General features: G+C 33.7%; 2 protein-coding genes and 1 long non-coding RNA gene across 3 annotated transcripts; all 3 read right to left on the reverse strand.

The window, feature by feature from the left end:
* Positions 1-32: 32 nt before the first annotated feature.
* Positions 33-1,504, reverse strand: LOC109181177 (leucine-rich repeat receptor-like serine/threonine-protein kinase BAM2). The gene is made up of 2 exons (XM_019330931.1): positions 228-1,504; positions 33-84 (listed from the first exon to the last, which is right to left on the reverse strand). Exons 1-2 carry the CDS (start codon positions 1,502-1,504, stop codon positions 33-35), a joined length of 1,329 nt encoding a protein of 442 aa, XP_019186476.1.
* Positions 1,505-2,628: 1,124 nt separating this feature from the next.
* On the reverse strand, positions 2,629-6,677 carry LOC109181651 (receptor-like protein 12). Its single transcript, XM_019331515.1, has 3 exons — positions 6,179-6,677; positions 2,831-3,643; positions 2,629-2,749 (listed from the first exon to the last, which is right to left on the reverse strand). The coding sequence occupies exons 1-2, from the start codon at positions 6,634-6,636 to the stop codon at positions 2,860-2,862; spliced, it is 1,242 nt and encodes a 413-aa protein (XP_019187060.1). The 5' UTR covers positions 6,637-6,677; the 3' UTR covers positions 2,629-2,749; positions 2,831-2,859.
* Positions 4,529-5,482, reverse strand: LOC109181657. The gene is made up of 2 exons (XR_002054244.1): positions 5,115-5,482; positions 4,529-4,673 (listed from the first exon to the last, which is right to left on the reverse strand). It is a non-coding gene; the product is annotated as an uncharacterized LOC109181657 (long non-coding RNA).
* Positions 6,678-20,371: the final 13,694 nt, after the last annotated feature.

Raw genomic sequence — 20,371 nt, forward strand, 5'->3', positions numbered from 1 at the left:
ATAAATACTTTGGAAAGGACCCATTTAGACGATTATAACTCAAATCCAGAATTCTCAATGGTGAGACAGACACATTCACATATTCTTCAACAAGACCATCAAATGAATTGTTAGAAAGATCTAGTGTATCCAATGATGGAAGTGAAAATAAAGATGATTGTATCCTTCCACTTAAGGAGTTGGAAGAAAGCAACAACATAGTCAACTTTGGAAATTCAAAGAAGTACTTTGGAAAAGACCCATTTAGACGATTAGAACTCAAATATAGACTTTCCAATTGTGAGTCAGATACATTCACATATTCATCAACAAGACCATCAAATGAATTGTTGGAAAGATATAGGCTCTGTAAAGATGGAAGTGAAAACAGAGATGGGGGAATTCTTCCAGAGATATAATTTGACTCAAAATTTATGTACACAATTTTTGAAAGGTGTTCAAAATGTTTAGAAGAAAGTGGACATGTCAGGCCATTAAAAGAAAAATCTATGCTAGTAAGGTTCTTTGACGATTGAAAATTTGGGATTGAGCCGGTGAATTTGTTATGCGAGAAATCCACATAAGTGAGACTGGTAAGTTGTGCCATGGTAGAGGGAATTGATCCACTGAAATCGCAACCGTAGAGAACGAGCCTAGACAAGTTGCTAAGATTACTAATGGAGGGTGGCAAGGAACCAGAAAATTGAGTGTGAGCTACTGAGATCATCCTAAGTGATCCATTCTCAGGAAATGATGGGATACGGCCACTAAGATCATCATTGTATTCCAAACTCAATTCCAGTAAACCTTGTATCTGAAATATCTCTGTTGGAAATGATCCCTGAAGATTACATTGACTGAGGCTCAAGGTTTTGAGGTTAGAGAAATTGGCTAAGAATTTTGGAACTCTACTTGAAAGATCAACACCATCAAGATAAAGTTGTATAAGTTGAGTCGAGTTCTCAAAGAATTGGTTTAGATTTGGAATCTCAAGATGAATTATCAAATTGGGATGGGTTGAGAGGTCAAGAGTTACCAACCTTGTGAGTCTTGATATTCCATTGGGGATCTGCCCTCCAAAACCAGCATTTGACAAATTGAGATATGTCAAGTTGGTAAGATTATAGATCTGAACTGGAACTGGAGCTGGAACTGGAATGAAAATTGTATTGGAATGGAAGTTGTTATAAGCCAAATTTAGCCTCTCAAGGTATTGAAGACTGAATAGAGCACTTGAACTGTTAATACCATCTGTAATAATCCCTTCATTGTCGAGAATCAAGCTGATGACATGACCTGAGGTGTCACATTCCACCCCAGCCCAAACACAACAGTTGTCGTGTGTGCTGTGGTTCCAGCGCGCAAGCTTGGTTGAAGCTGTTGAGTCGAACACCAGGCTGCTGCGGAACTGCAACAACAACATTTTCTGATGGCTCAAGCATTGGGATTGGGCTGCCACCATTTGGAGCAGCAAGCAGGAGGATATGAAGAAGAAAAGGCGGTATTCAAGGAGTGGAGTTTTCATTGCACAAACAGAGTTTAAGGCTCAATCTATAACAATTTTGGGATGCTTTTAACTTTGAAGTGAAGTGAATGCATGAGGTTAACAACAACAATATATATATATAGACTGGCCGGCCAACCTTTAGCTTATAACGGTATTACATTATTGAAGACGACTCTGGTTTCCGAGAAAGTGATCTGATGAGAAGCCAATAATATATACTCCAGCTTGTAATTCACGTTGATAGGATGTAATCTCCAATCTCAAAGGTTGACCGCCACTCAACAGTCAACATATAAATGCAAAGCCTCATAATAATTCCAAGAAATCAATATGCATGTTTTGTGTAGCGGCCGGCCAATTTATTAAATAAATAAATATTAATCTTTTCCACATCTACTAATAAACTATTTAAGACGTCGATCAATATTATTAAATTTTTACAATATGAGTGTGACTTATATTTTAGATTATTGTTGTGATATGACATGTTCAAAGTCAATTCAAACTCAATTGATACTCATTTTAAAAGAATGATATTTTCAAATATTGTTATTCCCTTGTTACTAAAACACTTTGAAAGCAACTAAGGTATTTTGTATCTCATAAATTTTAATATTTATATTCTCTTATTACCAGGTAATCTGAGATCGCTTGAATCAAACTCCCCTTAAGGCATCCTCAATAGTAAGGATTTTGGTGCAGTTTTTGAGGAGTTTTTGGAGGTGTGATTAGAAAAGAGAAATAGGTGAAAAAGGAAAAAAAGAAAAGGAAAAATAAAAAACAAAATCAAAAACTAAAAAAAAAAAATGAATTTACACGTTCAGTACTGCACGCGCCCGCCTGAGCGCGAGAGTTGCGCCTCACACGCGTGAGGCGCAGCTCTCTTCTCCAACAATGGGACCCACATTTATGACAAAATCTTCATTCTTGCAAGAGACACTCCCCTCTCTCTCTCCTCTCTTCTTCACCTTGCCATTTTTTTCTTAAAATTTGTGCACAATTCCCTTATTGGGGTTGCTCTTAATCAATATGTCAAATTTCAAGATACGGCAATTAGGCAAACATTCACCAACAAAAACTTACAAATACTTAAAAGGATATATTTAAAACATTTCTTAAATAAAAGACATGGGTTACCCGACAATATGCAACACCTTCAAAAGTAAAATAGTCCAATTAATAACAGCAAATATACTAAACTTACTAAGCTAGAGTACCACTGGGACTTATCACCACCATAATCACAGAGCTTAGCATTAATACCTACAAAATGAAGTGGAGTGAATAATCAATATTTAATAATAAAAAAATTTAATTGTATCACGTTGGGGTAATCAAGATTACCTGCAGGCAACAACCTAAAGTGATCATATTCAGTTCCTGCGAACTATGCTCTTTGGACATTTTCTTCTTCGTTGCCGTGGCCCGAATAGTCGTATTAAAACATCGTCAAGTTGTTGGTATGCTTCCCAGCATCTCCTGTTATGGAAAAGCATCCACAGGAAGACGCCTAAACCCACAGTGAATCCCAAAGCAGACGTTACGTATTCCCATTTGATCTCAGATTGGCCACCACCCAATTCTATCTCAGATTCGCCGCCACTGGAAGTTGTTGGTGATTTGCAACTTTTTGGGAGAGGAAAACCACACAATTCTTGATTGCCTAGGTAAGAATTTGGTCCAAATGTATTAAGTTGATTGCCTGTTGGAATCATACCAGAAAGTCGGTTGAATGATAAATTCAAGACCGAAAGGAATGTCAGTTTTGCTAGCTGTGTCGGGATCTCTCCACCTAGCAGATTTGCTGAAAGGTCCAAGGATTCGATCATTTTCAAATTTCCAATTGTTTCAGGGATATTCCCTGTGAGAGCATTATGTGGTAGGTTGAGAACGTAAAGTGAAGTGAGAACCCCAATCCCAATGGTATCTGGTATAACCCCATGGAAATTATTGCATGAGAAATCAACCGATGTGAAGACTCTGAGAATTTTCACTATTTCCATCTCCATCCCTTTCCACGTTACCATTATTCTATCCTGATAGTAGTGACCATCAATTTCCGGGAGGTTAAACATGATATACTTTCCCGACTGCACAATATCTTCATCAATAGTAGTCATTCCTTTCCAAGTTAACAACTTTGGGGAGAGTTTTCCACTGAAATGATTGGAAGCAATATCAATAATTTGAAGATTTGGCCACATATGATTTGCATCAACACACTGAAGGTCACCGTGGAAGCTATTGGATCGCAAGACTAGCACACGCAGGCTTGATAAGTTCTTCAATGGACATGGGAAGGTATCTACAATTTTGTTGCTCCCAACATTCATAATTTCCAATGATAAACAATTCATCAGAGATTTTGGAATTTTTCCTTCAAAGGAATTCCTACTGAGGTCTAATGTTTGTAGAGCACAGTTGATTGTAAAGGAATCTGGTATGTTACCATGGATTTGATTTTTCCCAAGGTCTAATACTCGAAGACGCTCAAAACTATTAAATAGACAGGATGGAAGTATGCCACTCAGCTTATTTTTGGATAGATCAAGTATATCCAGAGAGCTAGCATTGCATATGGATTCAGGAATTGTCCCAGTGAAGCTATTATTTGAAAGAGACAAGAAAAAAGCATTTGTAGCAAAACTTCCAAGACCGAATGGGATGGAACCATTGAAACAATTGTGTGAGTAATCAAGATAACTATATCCATCAGTAGGGGTAGGTGCAATAGGAAGTGGGCCTTTCAATTGATTGGAGTGCAGGTCAAGTACATAAAGACTGCTTGGAATTGTATAAGGCTTTTCAAGACCATCTAAGAAATTGCAGGAAAGATTCAGAAAACCTAGAGTTCCATTACCCAATTCCCATATCCAGGATGGTATTTCCCCTCTAATTTCATTGTTCGACAGATCTAATACGTAGAGGTTGGTGAGCTTTAGGAGACTTTCAAACTGTATCCTTCCCCCTAATGAGTTGGAAGAAAGTAACAAGTGATTTAGCTCAGGAAGTTCAATGAAGTATTCCAGAATTGACCAATTCAGAGAGTTAGAACTCAAGTCAAGCCTATACAATTGTGAGGAAGATAAATTCACATATTTATCAACAAGACCATCAATTGAATTGTTGGAAAGATCTAGTGACTGCAATGATGGAAGTAAAAACAAAGATGATTGTATCTTTCTACCTAAGGAGTTGGAAGAAAGGAGCAGCTCACTCAACTTTGGAAATTCAAAGAAGTACTCTGGAAATGACCCATTTAGACGATTAAAACTCAAATCAAATTTTTCCAATTGTGAAGCAGATACGTTCACATATTCATCAAAAACACCGTCAAATGAGTTGTTGGAAAGATATAGCAACTTCAATGATGGAAGTGAAAACATAGATGGTAGTATCTTTCCACCTAAGGAGTTGGAATAAAGTAATAACTCACTCAGTTTTGGAAATTCAAAGAAATAATCTGGAAATAACCCATTTAGATGGTTAGAACTCAAATCAAGAAATTCCAATTGTGAGGCAGATACATTCACAAATTCATCAACAACAAGACCATCAAATGAATTGTTAGAAAGATCTAGCTTCTTCAATGATGGAAGTGAAAATATAGATGATTGCAACTTTCCACAAAAGGAGTTGGAATAAAGTACCAAGTCACTCAGCTTTGGAAATTCAATGAAATACTCTGGAAATGGGTTATTTAAACAATTAGAACTCAAATCAAGTGTTTCCAATTGTAAGGCAGATACATTCACATATTCATCAACCATACCATCAAATGAATTGTTGGAAAGATCTAACCACTTCAAAGATGGAAGTGAAAACAGAGATGGTAGTATCTTTCCACCTAAGGAGTTGGAAGAAAGTAATAACTTACTCAGCTTTGGAAATTCAAAGAAGTACTCTGGAAATGATCTACTTAGACGATTAGAACTCAAATCGAGTTTTCCAATTGTGAGGAAGATACATTCACATATTCATCAACAATACCATCAAATGAATTATTGAAAAAATAGTGTCTGCAATGATGGAAGTGAAAACAGGAATGTGGGAATTCTTCCAGAGATAAAATTTGACCCCAAATTTATGCACACAATTTTTGAAAGGCCTTCAAAATTTTTAGAAGAAAGAGGACCGGTCAGGCTATTGTAAGAAAAATCTGTGGTAGTAAGTTTTTTTGACCGACGAAAATGTGGGATTGAGCCAGTGAAGTTGTTATACGAGAAATCTACAGAAGTGAGACTCGTAAGTTGTCCCATTGTTGAGGGAATTGATCCACTGAATTTGCAGTGGGAGAGATCTATCCTGGTCAAGTTGCTAAGTTTACTGATGGATGCTGGCAACGAACCAGAAAATTGAGTGCCAGCTAATGAGATCATCCTAAGTGATCCATTCTCAGGAAATGATGGGAAACTGCCACTAAGATCATTATTGAATTTCAAATTCAATTCCTGTAAACCTTGTATCTCAAATATCTCTGTTGGAAATGCTCCCTGTAGATTACAATCACTGAGGCTCAAGGTCTTGAGGTTAGAGAAATTGGCTAAGAATTTTGGAACTCTACTGGAAAGATCAACACCATCAAGATAAAGTTGTCTAAGTTGAGTCGAGTTCTCAAAGAATTGGTTTAGATTTAGAATCTCAAGATTAAAAAGCAAATCGGGATCGGTTGAGAGGTCAAGAGTTACCAACCTTGTGAGTGTTGATATTCCATTCGGGATCTGCCCTCCAAAACCAGCATTTGACAAATTGAGATATGACAAGTTGGTAAGATTATAGATCTGAACTGGAATTGGAATGGAATTGAAGGTGTTGAAAGCCAAATTTAGCCTCTCAAGGTATTGAAGACTGAATAGAGAACTTGAACTGTGAATACCATCTGAAATGGCTTCCTTGTCGAGAATCAAGCTGATGACATGACCTGAGGTGCCACATTCCACCCCAGGCCAAACACAACAGTTGTCGTGTGTGCTGTGGTTCCAGCGCGCAAGCTTGGTTGAAGCTGTTGAGTCGAACTCCAGGCTGCTCCGGAACTGTAACAATAACATTTTCTGATGGCTCAAGCATTGGGTTTGGGCTGCCACCATTTGGAGCAGCAAGCAGGAGGATATGAAGAAGAAAAGGCGGCATTCAAGGACTGGAGTTTTCATTGCACAAACAAAATTATATTAAAGGCTCAATCTATCACAATTTTGGGTGCTTTGAATTCAAGTGAATGCATGAGATTATATATATATCAAGTTTCTTTAGTCTATAGTTGCAGCTCGTTAGATTGCCAAGGTCGTCGTAGTTTACTAAAGTCATAATGTCAGTGGAGTCGTCTGATCTCGACAGGCGGTCAACCTTAGCTTGTAGTTGAGGGTGATAGGGATTGGAGAAGACTCTGGTTTCTGAGAAGCCAACCTTGGCTTGTAATTCACGTTCATAGGAAGTATAAATGTATAATAATCCCCAATCTTAAAGGTTGACCGTAAGTGAATATATAAATGCAAAGATTCATAATTCCAAGCAATCAAAATGTTTTGTGTAGCGGCCAATTTATTAGATAAATATTAATTTATTCCACATATTAATGCAAATATTAATATATGACCTTGTGATGGGTGAAGAAACATTGGATAGTTTCAAAATTGCAAATCATAATTTTTTGGACAAGAGCGTCTCACGGATCCTTGTCTGTAAGGTGAGTCGAGTTAAGATAAAATGTCATACTTATATTGAAAAATGTAATACTAATAAGGAATAAAATGTTTATTACTTATATTGAAAAATGTAATACTTTTTTCATGTGGCGGACTATTCACGGTCCCCCCGGATAAAAATGCAGTGATCTGTACCGGAGCTCTGTACCGCGGGGGATCGACCTGACGCTTGAAGGTGAAACTAGTCCTTCTTTGGCTTTCGAGCACCGTTCCCACCCTTTGTGTAGGGCATGACGCCCAGGAATTGTCCAGCTTTGCATGTGGTACAGGTAGTTTGTAGAATGGGTGTTGGGCTCACTGGGTGGTTTAGAGTTTATTTCTTTTATTAGTTAGCCTTAGGCCTCTTTGGTTTATTCTTTTATCTCTTTGTAGCCTTGGTCACTTTTGGCCTTGGCAAAACGTTGTTTTGGTTTTTAATAAGAGTTCCTTCTTTAAAAAAAAAATGTAATACTTTTAAAAAAATAATAATTAAAATATTTTTTTATATATGATTTAATATTATGACATCATATATATAAGAGAAACTTGAAAGTAACCTGTAAAAAATGATATTTACACAATTTTTGAGTTTTTAATGGTCCAATTACATTTGTTGTTTTGTTTGATAATTCAATTGCACGATGTGTAAAAGCTCAATGGTCTATTTGACACTTTTTCCTAAAGTTTAATTTGAATTATAATGTGTTTAATAGTAGTGACAAGATTTGAATAGCTACTATAGGTGAAAAAGAATTAGAATGTTATTTTTTTGATTAAAAAAGAGTATTAATTCTTTTAGAAGAATGTTTTTTTTTTTTTTGGTATCTCAACTATAATACTACTCCCAGGCTTTTGACTATCAACATTTTCAATTTTGGTGCATGATTATCCAATTGCTTCCACATTTGATCCCTCACTCAATTTTATGGCCAACCTAAGCCGGGGAAAAAACAAGAAAATAATTTTTCGCTACCTTCTATTTTTATTTTTCGATACATACTTTTTGGCTTGACTGACCTTGTTTTTTCTTTTTGGTGCCTACTTTTTAACTTAGGTTGGCCGATAAATTGAACAATGAATCAAATGAGAACGAAATTGAATAGTCATGCAACAAAATTGAAGAATCAAGGGACCAAAGTGGGAAAAAATTTATTTTCTAGAATGTCATTTAAAATTGCAGTGTAACTCAAATATTCAATTAACACATGATTTTAGGCAAAATTTTATTATAAAAGGTTATGCGATAAAAGAACGGAAAAACAACAAACTAAGTATAATAAATAAATTTCTGTTTAGTAAAAACTTTAAAATATATATGAATTCATATTTATATTTGAAAGATTAAAAGTGATTGCAACAAATATGATTTCTCTAAGGATGCTAAAAAGAATTTTTAAAAAATCACAATTATTTTCCATATCTCTAAATAATTAAATAGTTTGATAAATGTTTAATTCCTATATAAGAGATACTTTTTTTTTTTATTTAAAAAATATATACTTTTTTTACATGATTTTAATTTTATTAACACATATAATAGTGTGCGAGAACTATTTTTTGTACTCAATTTTTTACCAGAAATCAGTCTGTCTTATGGGAGAGAACAAATATAATGTTGTATAAAAATCCTGACATCACCTTCAACAACTAGGCTGTGAATCAAAGTGTTGTAGACTTTAAAGTGAAACTCACGTCTAGATGTCTATAAAACTTATTTTTAAATTTTTAAAAGTGCATCCCTTTTCTTGTTTTTTTAGTATTCTTACCTGCCCCTCTTGACGGTGCAAATTAAAGTCGTCTCTGAATTAATTTGGTCTTTGACAGTGCACACAAATTAGTTACACCACCAACTGCCAAGTCTTCTTATACCCCACTTCTACGGTGAATTAAATGTTGATAGGTTTTGCAGAAGACTCTGAAATGAGTCTTAATTATTGCATTTAATTCCCGGTTGATAGGTTTTGCAGAAGACCCTGATTTCTCTGAAGCCAACTTCTACGAATTTTTTATTTTTTTATTTTTTGAAAACAACTTCTACGAAATTGAAAATTCGAAGCTTCATAATTCCCCGAAATCAATATGTTTTGTGTAGCGGCCAATTTATTAAATAAATAATTATTAGTTTATTCCACATCTACTAATAAATTATATAAGAAGTCAATGATTTAGGATCATATGAGAACATTTGTTTAGATGATAATGTGAGAACAAATCTTGTGCACCAACCTAATTAAATTTAATGGTCTAGATTAAGTGTGTGCGAACGCGATTAAATATGTGCAAACGCGATTGGTCTAGATTGGTCTATGTGACATTGTGAGATCAAATCTTGTGCATCAATCTAATAAATTTAATGATCTAGATTGATTCAAGCTTGTTTCTAATGTGGAACCATTGAATGAATTCAGTCTCTGCAAATTGAACATCCTATTTGTTGTACTCAATAGTTTAACAGAAATCAATCTAGTCTTATTAGGGAGAGAACAAATATAATGTTGCATAAAAATCCTAACATCACCATCAACAATTAGGTTGCAAATCAAAGTGTTGTATACTCCAAAGTGAAGCTCAGGTCTAGATATCTATAAAACTTGTTTTTAAATGTGAATCGTTTTCTTGCTGTCGTGAAATAATGATTTAATTTTTTGAGTATTCTTACATGCACCTCTTGAAGGTGCAAATTAAAGTCTTCGTTCTCCGAATTAATCAACCATAGAACGTTGGTGACTGGTATTTGACAATGCATGCAAATTAACTACACCACCAACCGCCAAGTCTTTTCTAAAACTAATCACTAATAAAGACTTAATTGTCTCTAAGTCTTCTTATGTATTTACTAGCTAGGCTGGAAATCAATGGAGTGGTGTGATCTTGACTGGCGGTCAACCTTAGCATGTAATTCACATTTCATAGGTTTTAATTTGCAGAGGAGAGAGGAGTCTGATTTCTCGGAACTCGGAAGCCAACCTTAGCTTTTGCACATGCAACTTCTACGAAATTTAAAATGCAAAGTTTCATAAGTCTCAGCAATCAAGATGTTTACGATATCAGATTGATATGTTTTGTGTAGCGGCGAATTTATTAAATAAATGTTTATTTATTCCAAATTTTAATACAAGCATTAATGTATAAGCTTGTGATGGGAGAAGAAATATTAGATAGTTAGTTACGAAATTAAATGGCAAATCATTTTTTTTACTGGTGCCAGATTCTTATCCTAATACTAGTATAGAATGGTTGTGAAAAATATTAAAATATTAATTTTATTTAGAATGTCATTTTAAACGGTACTATATTCAAGTAGGTGTTGACAATAATCAAACATATGATCTTCTAATAGAGGATCATATTCAACTCACTCAGTTAGCTAAGATAATTTTTTGTGGTAATACGTGTTTAAATTGATGAATGCAAATTAAATTCAGTTAATACTCATGATTTTAGACAAAAGAAAAGAAAAAAAAAACAAACAAACAAACAAAATGCAATAAATAAATTTTTGTACAGTAAAAATTCAAAATTATATATGAATTTTTATTTATTTTTGAAATATTCTTTGAAACATCAAACGTGATTGCAACAAATATGATGATTTCCCTAACTATGGATGATGTGATAAATATGTTGGTGTATGCAAGTAAGCTAATGTACATAAGTATGCGAGATCGGGAAATTAGACACTAAGGGGGATGTATTCAATCATGACTTTTATAGAGTTTTAAAGACTTTTAAAATGATAGATTTTAATAAACTTTGATTGACTTTCATAGAGTCGTTCAAAACTTTATAAGACTCTATAAAAGTCTATATAAAAAACATTCATAGACTTTTATCAACTTTTTTATTTTAAAAAGTCTACAAAAGTCATTGAAATTCTAAATTGAATACATCCTTACAAACTTTCAATGATTTTAATTCTTATCATTTACAATTTTCTTACAAAACATTTATAATATATCATAAAATTCTTCTTATTATATAGTTCTTCACCCACATCAATATTCTCAACATTATTATTTTTATTCATAGTATGCTGAGACTTATATGCTAATTGCTTATATATCTACTATACTAATAAGAGCCCAAGAGAGTTAGGCCTATAATGGGTTGAAAAAATGGCGGTCACATATTTTAATCAAATGAATGGCTCCGATTAATTAAAAGATTGATCAAGTTTAAATTTTACACTAAAATTTCCTAAAATACCCACACACCGTTACTAATTCCGTTAAAATTTTAAGAATTGCCGTTAGTTCACCGTTAACTTACTCATTGATTTCAATAAAAAAAGGTCTTAGGTTCGAACCTCATCCCAATCAAAGTCACCGTTAACCTACTCATTGATTTCAATAAAAAAAAAAGGGTCTTAGGTTCGAACCTCATCCCAATCAAAGTTGACATAATTAGTACTCTATTTTACTCTTATTAAATTATATAAATAATAATTTAGTAGTTACAACAAAAAATAATACATATGCATTTCTTTAATTTAGAATTATGTGTCCACAATGCCTTTATTCAAAAAAAAAAAATATTCATTATCAATCAATTAAATAAGAGAAATAATTTTATTAGTTATATTGTCTTTATTTTTCTTCAATATAAAAATTCTTTATATTCAAATTTATTAATTGATTATATTCACTACATTATCCTTACAATGTCTTTATTCATTGAAAAATTTTTTATTAATTATCAATAAATTAATTAAAAGAAATATTTTCATTAGTTATATTGTCTTTATTTTTCTCAAATGGAAAAATTTTTACATTCAAATTCATCAATTGATTATATTCACTACATTATCTATTATCTTTTTTGTGCACTATTTTTCTAATTAAATATCAAAGTTATAATACAAAATAATGCTATATATTTATTTGCCAAGTATTTTATTAATACCATGAAAAAATTAAAAAAAAATATAATTAATAAAGCCAACCATATTAACTACTTGAGAGATTTTGTGACAACGAGAGTATTCAAATCACACAACAAATTGAAGTGAGAACTACCTCACAATGTCCTTGTTTGACAATCAGCAGTTAGCGGTTAGCGTTAGCGGATTATACTAGCGGATTTGACCAGCGAATTTATTTAATTATTAACATTGGGTAGAAAAAATGACTGCCAAATTATTAAATAAAATGAATGGTTCATATTGTCCCGGTTTTAATTTTTTCTTTTAAGATTTTCTAATTTATCCTTAATTATATGATTATCCATTTAACTTTTCCGTTAATTCACCGTTAGTCTAATTCTAATATTAAAGTCTAATATAGAATTATAACTACACCATTAATCTAATTCTAATATTAAAGTCTTAATAGAACTTAACCACAAATCCTAATGTCGGAATCTCCTCAAACAATATTAGTATATATTTAATATTTTATGTCCTAATTTTTATTTGTTCTCCCTTATGTCCCGTATTTGGTTTCAAACATACCTATACAATTATTTTATTGACAATTATAATCAATCTTGACTATATTATCTTGCATTTGTAAACTTAGAATTACCTATTTAACCTGCACGGGCTTAGCTCAATGGTTTAGTGGGTAGTATTTGGAAGAAGAGACGAAGGTTTGAACCTCGGCGGCTGCAGTGCAGGAATTATGTCCAAAGTGGGCAGATTCCTTGTGCGTATCAGCATTTGGCCCTGTCTGCTGAACCATTGAGTCACCGTGATTTACAACTTCCCACAATGCTCTGTCGGGTCAGAGTGTGGGGGCCCTTGGGGTTGGGGACTCAACCTTTGGGAGAAGAATTACCTATTTAAATACGCAAATTCAACCTTCAATTATCTATGCATGAACAATTTCAATATAATCCTGCCTTAATATACTTTAAAGTACTTATTTAAAAAAAAAAAAAGCATTGGGCATTATCCCAATCGCGCAATGCGCGTAAAAAACTAGTATTATTAATAAACATCAACAAAAAAAAAAAAAAACTATTTCATTAGAAATTCATAACAATATTGAACAATAAAATTTATAATAAAAGACTTATCAAATAAAATATTTAAAAATATAATTACAAGTTGCATAAAATAAGAAAATAAAAATCTAATATTAATAATATATATATAAAATTATCCTTGATATATTGCTAGGCATCACGCAAAGAACTATTATTTGCAATAGCAATTTGATACTGCAAACAACAAAAAGGTGCTATTGTTTGCAACTCCAAATTGTTGTAGCGAATAGTAATTCGCTATACGTAGCAACCTGTTGTTAATATATATATATATATATATATATATATATATATATATATATATATATATATATATATATATAAAAGTATTTATATGGATATTATGAAACATATACTAAAATTTGACGATGAAAAATTTACTTTGTTCATGTATTTAGGGAGAATTAGAGAAAGTTAGGGATAAAAAATTCATAGAAAAAAATAAAAACCAATATAAACAAGCAATAATGAAGAAAAAATAATATTATTTCGAATTTTTAGATGAAGATTCTAAAGTTTATGAGAGAGAGAAAATTTGGTAGAGTTTGGGTATGAGGAAAATATAGGATAATGAAGAAAAAAATAATTTTATTGAATTTAGATAGTTTTATAGAGTTTAAATAGGGAGAAAAAATTGAGTTTAAATAGAGAGAGAGAGAGAAAACATTCAAAGTTGTTAGAAAGAAAATTTGAAATCTTGGGGTTGATGGTTGGATTTCAACTATTTATATTTGAGAAGGAAAAGTCTACAAAAGTCTTAAAATTAAAAAGTCTACAAAAGTTCATAACTTTTTTAATACCACATGAATTTTAAAGACTCTTTAAAAGTCTTAATCGAATACCACACGACTTTTAAAGACTCTTTAAAAATCTTGATTGAATACCGCCTGACTTTTAAAGACTCTAAAAGTTTGAATTGAATACCTCCAAACTTTTAAAGTTCATAAAAGTCTTTAAAACTCTATGAAAGTCATGATTGAATACACCCCCTTAAGTTAGAGGGTCTTGATTTTAAATGTGTTGCTAATGAGAAAGATCCAAAAGTCCTCCTATAAGGTATTAAATGCGTCTTATATAGAGGGTTGAAAGGCCACATGCTGAGATCTTAGCATGTTAGCTACGTGTATCACATGCATTGAGGAGGTCGGAGGCATCGCTGATACGTCCACGTGCAAGGAGATTACTAGCATGTCCAATTTCGATGTGTTCTGGCATAGTACCTTCGATTGTGTCTGCCCTCTAGCATAAAACCTTACTCTCGGGAAATCAGTCTGAATCATTAAGCTCGAGAATATCATCCTGAGTGCAGGGAGTAAAGTGTATCAACAAATATTGTCTCGGTGGGGCGAGTTCGCGCCCAGGCTCGAGTTGGGTTAGATCGTGACGATGTCGGACCTACTCGAGACTCGACCTACGCAGCGTACGACGTTTATACGGAGCGGGTCCACAGTCATACAAGCAGGGGTACGTCTCATAATGGATCTTGAAAAGAATGAGATTTTTTTCATAAATAATTTTCAAATCTCTAAATTATTAATTTTTTAATAAATGTTTAGTCCCTATATAAGAAATACTTTTTTACATTATTTTAATTTTATTAAGGCAAATAATGGAGTGAGAGATATAGTTTTTTTTTTTTTTTTTTTTGAAAAGAAAGTAGCTAATTTATTAAACTATATAACATGAAACCTTTCCTTCCACAAGACCCTATTTTTTCTCTTACAAAAGTTGACAGAGTTCTACTTTGTAACGTAGCTTATCAACTAATTTTACCTTGTTTGACCCCTATTAACTGTTTGACTTTGTTAAGCAGTTAATATGAACGTTTGATTAATCAATTTTTTTTTGTAATATCTTATTGTTCTAAAAAATTAAAATTTAAAAAGCTGCTCAAAACCGACTAATATGAAAATTGTAATATTCCATACATAATACCAAATACCATTGGGGCACTTAATTCACTTTACTTTCTCAACCTATCACACAATGCTTTCACGGGGAATATTCCAGAAACAATTGGAAATCTGAAAAAGATCGAGTCCTTAGACCTTTCATCAAACCAGCTAGGTGGAGAGATCCCAACACAGATTGCAAATCTGCCATTCCTATCAGTCTTGAATGTATCATCAATAGACTTTCTGGTAGTATTCCAACAGGCAATCAACTTAATACATTTGAAGCAAATTCCTATTTGTTGGGTAATCCAGAACTGTGTGGTTTTCCTCTATCAAAAAGTTGCAAATCACCAACATGTTCCAATGACGGCTAATCTGAGATAGAATTGGATGGTGACCAATCTGAGATCAAATGGGAATATGTAACTTCTGCTTTGGGATTCATTGTGGGGTTAGGGGCTTACCTTTGGATGCTTTTGCATAACAAGAGATGCAGGGAAGCATACCAACAACTTGGCAAAGTTTTAGTAAGGCTATTCGGTCGAGGAAGAAAATCTCCAGGATGCAGAGTTCACAGGAACCGAATCAGATCACTACTCTAACCTGCAGCCTGCAGGTAATCTTGATAATTTGCTTCATAAAAAATTTAAACACCACTAACCAAAGACTTTTTCCTAAGCTGATTATTCACTCCACTTCATTTTGTAGGTATGGATGCTGAGTTCAGTTATTGTGGTGGTGATAGCTCTCAGTTGTGCATGTTTGCATATTTTGCATTTTTGTAATTATTTTGGGTTTGGTTTTGTACTATAGTAAGTCCATCTAGTATGTTTTGTGTTAGTAATTTGAGAATATTCAAGTGTAATTGCATTGAAGGTGATGTATATTGTTGGGTACGTAAACCATTTGTTTCAATTATGTTAATAAATGTTTCAAATCTAGGCAATATCAAGTTCTGTCATTTCCCTTTAAACAAGTTTCAAATTTATCCTTTTTTTATTTTGTGTTCCCAAGGGCAACGTCCAATTGGAGTAGCCCCAGTTCTGGATTGGTTATGTATCTTGATTACTCAAACAACTTCGGTGTTCATTTTCTGACAAAGCCACGAAATAGTTTCGGCCAAAGTGGCCGAAACTATTGTTGTTATTAGTTTCCGCCAAAGTGGCCGAAATTAAACTATTGTTGTTATTAGTTTCTTATTGAAACACCAGTTTCAAGGTTTCGGCCACATTTGGCCTATTTGCAAATTGGCAGTTTCGGCCGAAACATTGAGAAGGCAGTGGCCGAAATTGTGCAGTATACACGAATCGAAAACTCTTTTTGTGACTGTTGGGATTTAATTCAGCTGTTATGGAATTAATCCAATCTAAAGAATTAATTCCAATTTCATTTTTTGAATTAAAACCTAAGTAAATGGTGGATGTTACAAGAGTTGAAGGGATGCCCCTAAATGCCATAATAAAGGCTATTCACTCCTCACTCCCTATATAAGAAGGGGTAGAGTGCAGCAGAATTTTTCGAAGCACATAGTGACAAGAACACACAACACAGGAAGTGTTTTCTCTCCTCAAAACTCTGCTTCTACTCCTTTCTTAAGCCGAACTGTGTTCAAGGCTTTGCTCTAGTTCGCCGGGTTCGTTCGTTTGGGTGCTCAAACGTCGAACCGTAGCGCGTTTTATCCTGGGAAACCTAGGTCACGGCGCTCCTAGCACTTTTGGGAGGTGGCAAATAAGGTTTTAAGGAAAGAGTGGTCTCTTGACTCACGCTAAAAACCCTTACCCAAACACGAGCCAATCTTTCCTTCTTTCGGTTTTGGATTATGCTTCTAAGCAAAAATCCTCCTTTTATATTATAGTTTGGTTGGAATTATAATCTGTGTATTATAAATTCCATTTGGTTGATATGTATATATCTTTTCCGCAGATATTCATGCATATAACCATGGTGGTCTGATTTATATATATATTTGTGTGTATATATATATTCCGGATATAATATATCGAATAATATTTTATATACTTTGTGTGTGTATATATAAATATTATTTTACGATATTAAATCGATTTTTGGTTCATTATCACCAACACATTCTAGGTGTTTTTCAATCGACTAATTTTCCTGTTATTATTCAACTGTTTAAGTGAGGTGATAAAAAAATTTTGAAAAAATTACTCAAAACGCTTAAAGATGTTTAAGTGAGGTGATAAAAAATTTTTGAAAAAATTACTCAAAACGTTTAAAGATGTTTAAGTGAGGTGATTAAAAACTATTAGAAAAGCTCGTTTCAAAAAAAAAAAAAAAAATGGAAAAGCTACTCGTAACGCTTAAAAGATGATATTTATTCAAGCTTGTTTCTCATGTAAAACCACAGAAGGAATTCAATCACTGATAATTGAACACCATATTTTTTGTACTCAATTTGCTAAAAGAAATCAGTCCGTCTTATATGGGAGAGAACAAATATAATGTTGCATAAAAATCCTAACATCACCATCAACAATTAGGCTGCGAATCAAAGTGTTGTACACTCCAAAGTGAGGCTCACGTCTAGACGTCTATAAAACTTGTTTTCAAATATGCATCGCTTTTCTTGCTACCGTGAAAGAATGATTTTTTGAATATTCTTACATGCACCTCTTGACGGTGCAAATTAAAGTCTTCTCCAAATTATTCAATTGTGGGACACTGCCACACTGGTGACTGATAAGTGTTATGCATACATCATACAAATATACGGAATGTTATATATTATAAAAGTTTTTGTAACAAATTATAAATAGTGTATTAATAGAAGTTATGAAATATTTGTAAGGGTGTATTCAATTTAGAGTTTTAAAGACTTCTGTAAATTTTTTAATATGAAATTTTTTAAAAAAATTTATAAATATTGTTTATCTTATAGACTTTTATAGACCCATACAAAATTGATGAAAGTCTACAAGATTTTAGGAAAGTATAGAAAAAGTCTATGAAAATCATTTAAATTCATCACTTTAAAACTCATTAAAAATCTATAAAAATCTTGATTGAATATACCCTAATAATATTCACATCATCATCGAATTTTAAAATACATTTAAAGGAGTTTCAATGGAGTTAAAAGATCTTCACCCTAAAAAAATGGAGTTAAAAGATAAAAAATCAAATCACTAACGAAGAAAATCTACTACAAGAAATTAATGAAAATTGTGTCCTGAGTTATGGAGAAATCTCAAGAACTGTCGTTCCCATTTCTGTAGATTGACCAAGATTGACAAGAAAACCAGAACACATATTTTCTTCTCTCATAATCTGCGTGAAGATCATATAACCTCCTCAAACCTCGAGACAATGAATTTACTTTCAGAGATGAGCGTGATGGCAAAGTCACTAAGGTCATGTTTGCTTCTTGGCTCAATTTGTATTAAGCTTAACCCAACCTTCATTGGGGGGAGACCAGTCGATCCACATAGCTTTACCCCAATAAGTTGTATTCCTTTTAGCCAAGAGTCACATTGCTTCTCTCGCAAAAAAACACTAGCCGTATCAATAACCTCCTTGAAATTCCTACAAACTCCAATGAACACCTTGTTGTCCCGTGCCTTCTATAGCCCCCAAAGAGTGTAAGGGAATTTAACCCCCCAAGTCGTCCCATTATTGAGCCATTCCTAACTAAAGCAATTATCCTTAACCCAAAACATAAACGACGAGAATGGATCTGGGTTAGGAGAAGCACGCCAATAGTCCCGTGACGCAACACAACCCCGGAAGAGGTGATCAAGGCTTTCCTCGTCCTCCCCTCACACTGAGCAATCCACGTTGTCAGCCAAGTGCATGTTGCGGTGTGTTCCACGTTAGTTAGAAGCTTCTCGTTGATCACGAGCCACACGAACAACTTCACTTTCTCCATGCAATTAATCTTCCAAATCCAAGCAAATTCTTCTTCCCCCTCTTGATTACCTGCAATCAAACTAAAAGTAAAACGAACCAAAAATTTACCTATCGACGAAAATTGCCAACAAAACTTGTCAACCGCGGTAGAATTAGCCGGGATCGGGATAGTTCGAATACACTCAACGAAATCGTGTGAAAGGATGTCACTGAGTTTTGGCAGGTCCCAACTCCGATCCGATTATCATGGATGAAATCACTCACTTTAGCATTATTCAAGTTATCCGGGATGTCAATCTCATGAAGCAGCCCTCCTAGGGGCTTAGTCCCCACCCACCATTCAGACCAAAAACTCATGGAACTACTATCACCTACCCTCCAACTTGCCCCCACCTCAATAACTGACCTCCCTTTGCATATGCTCCTCTAGCTCCAAGAAGCAGAACTCGGGATCGGGACCGTAAAGAACTCACCATTTTTCACATATTTTTCAGAAATCACCCGAACCTAGAATTTGTTGGAGTCCGTAAGCACTTGCCAGGCAAGGTTGACCAACAACACCAAATTGAAATCCCTCGCTTTGCGGAGAGCAGACCACCCTGATTGCGGAGTGAGCAAACCTGATCCCAATTGATAAAGTGGACCTTCTTCTTGTACATATTCACCTTAATTTAATATGATATGTACTAACTTGACTTGTTTATTAGTGACGTTTAATCTTTATTAGCATCATACGGATGATATGCAATTATAATAATTTACTAATCATATTAATGGATATGTAGTAGATTTTCAAAAAAAAAAAAAAAAAAAAAAAAAAAGAAAAAAAAAAAGGATATGTTGTACAACCTTTAATTGTAAAACACAATATTCATATTTTTTCAAGATTTAAAAAAAAAAAAGATTACAACAAGCAAACTTACAAACGCAAAACGATAGATTTGAAACTTTTAATAATTAAAACAAATAGCACAAAAGCATGCAACACCTTTAAACGTTATTACACTTAAATATTGTCCAGATAATAATAACACACACACAAAATGCACGCAATGAGAGGTATCACCACCATAATCACTGATCTCCGCGTTCATACCTACAAAAGTGAAGTGAATAAACATATCGACTTAGAAAAAAGTGTTTGGTGCGTGATGAACGATGTTTATATAAAAATTTTGTGTCAAGTTGGAAGTAATCAAGATTACCTGAAGGTTGAAGCTTAGAGTTATCAGAATCAGTTCCTGCGAACTCTGCGTCCTAGTCTTGGAGATTTTCTTCCTCGTCTTCGGGGACTGAATAGCTGTATAAAGACTTGGTCAAGTTGTTGGTATGCTTCCCAGCATCTCTTGTTATGCAAAAGCATCCACAGGTACGCCCCTAAACCCACAGCGAATCCAATAGCAGAAGTTACGTATTCCCATTTGATCTCAGAGGGGCTACCATCAAATTCTATC

This window comes from Ipomoea nil, unplaced genomic scaffold (genome assembly GCF_001879475.1).
Source record: "Ipomoea nil cultivar Tokyo-kokei standard unplaced genomic scaffold, Asagao_1.1 scaffold1043, whole genome shotgun sequence".
NCBI classification, from domain to species: domain Eukaryota; kingdom Viridiplantae; phylum Streptophyta; class Magnoliopsida; order Solanales; family Convolvulaceae; genus Ipomoea; species Ipomoea nil.

Excerpts from the sequence above, each read along its gene's own strand:
- LOC109181651 (XM_019331515.1), bottom strand. The coding sequence starts at position 6,636 with ATGAAAACTCCAGTCCTTGAATGCCGCCTTTTCTTCTTCATATCCTCC. Across the intron at positions 3,644-6,178 it reads GGAATATCAACACTCACAAG|TGGAAAACTCTCCCCAAAGT; the intron begins GTTGGTAACTCT and ends CAATCATTTCAG.
- LOC109181177 (XM_019330931.1), bottom strand. The coding sequence starts at position 1,504 with ATGAAAACTCCACTCCTTGAATACCGCCTTTTCTTCTTCATATCCTCC. Across the intron at positions 85-227 it reads CTAAATGGGTCTTTTCCAAA|AATATGTGAATGTGTCTGTC; the intron begins GTACTTCTTTGA and ends GTCTTGTTGAAG.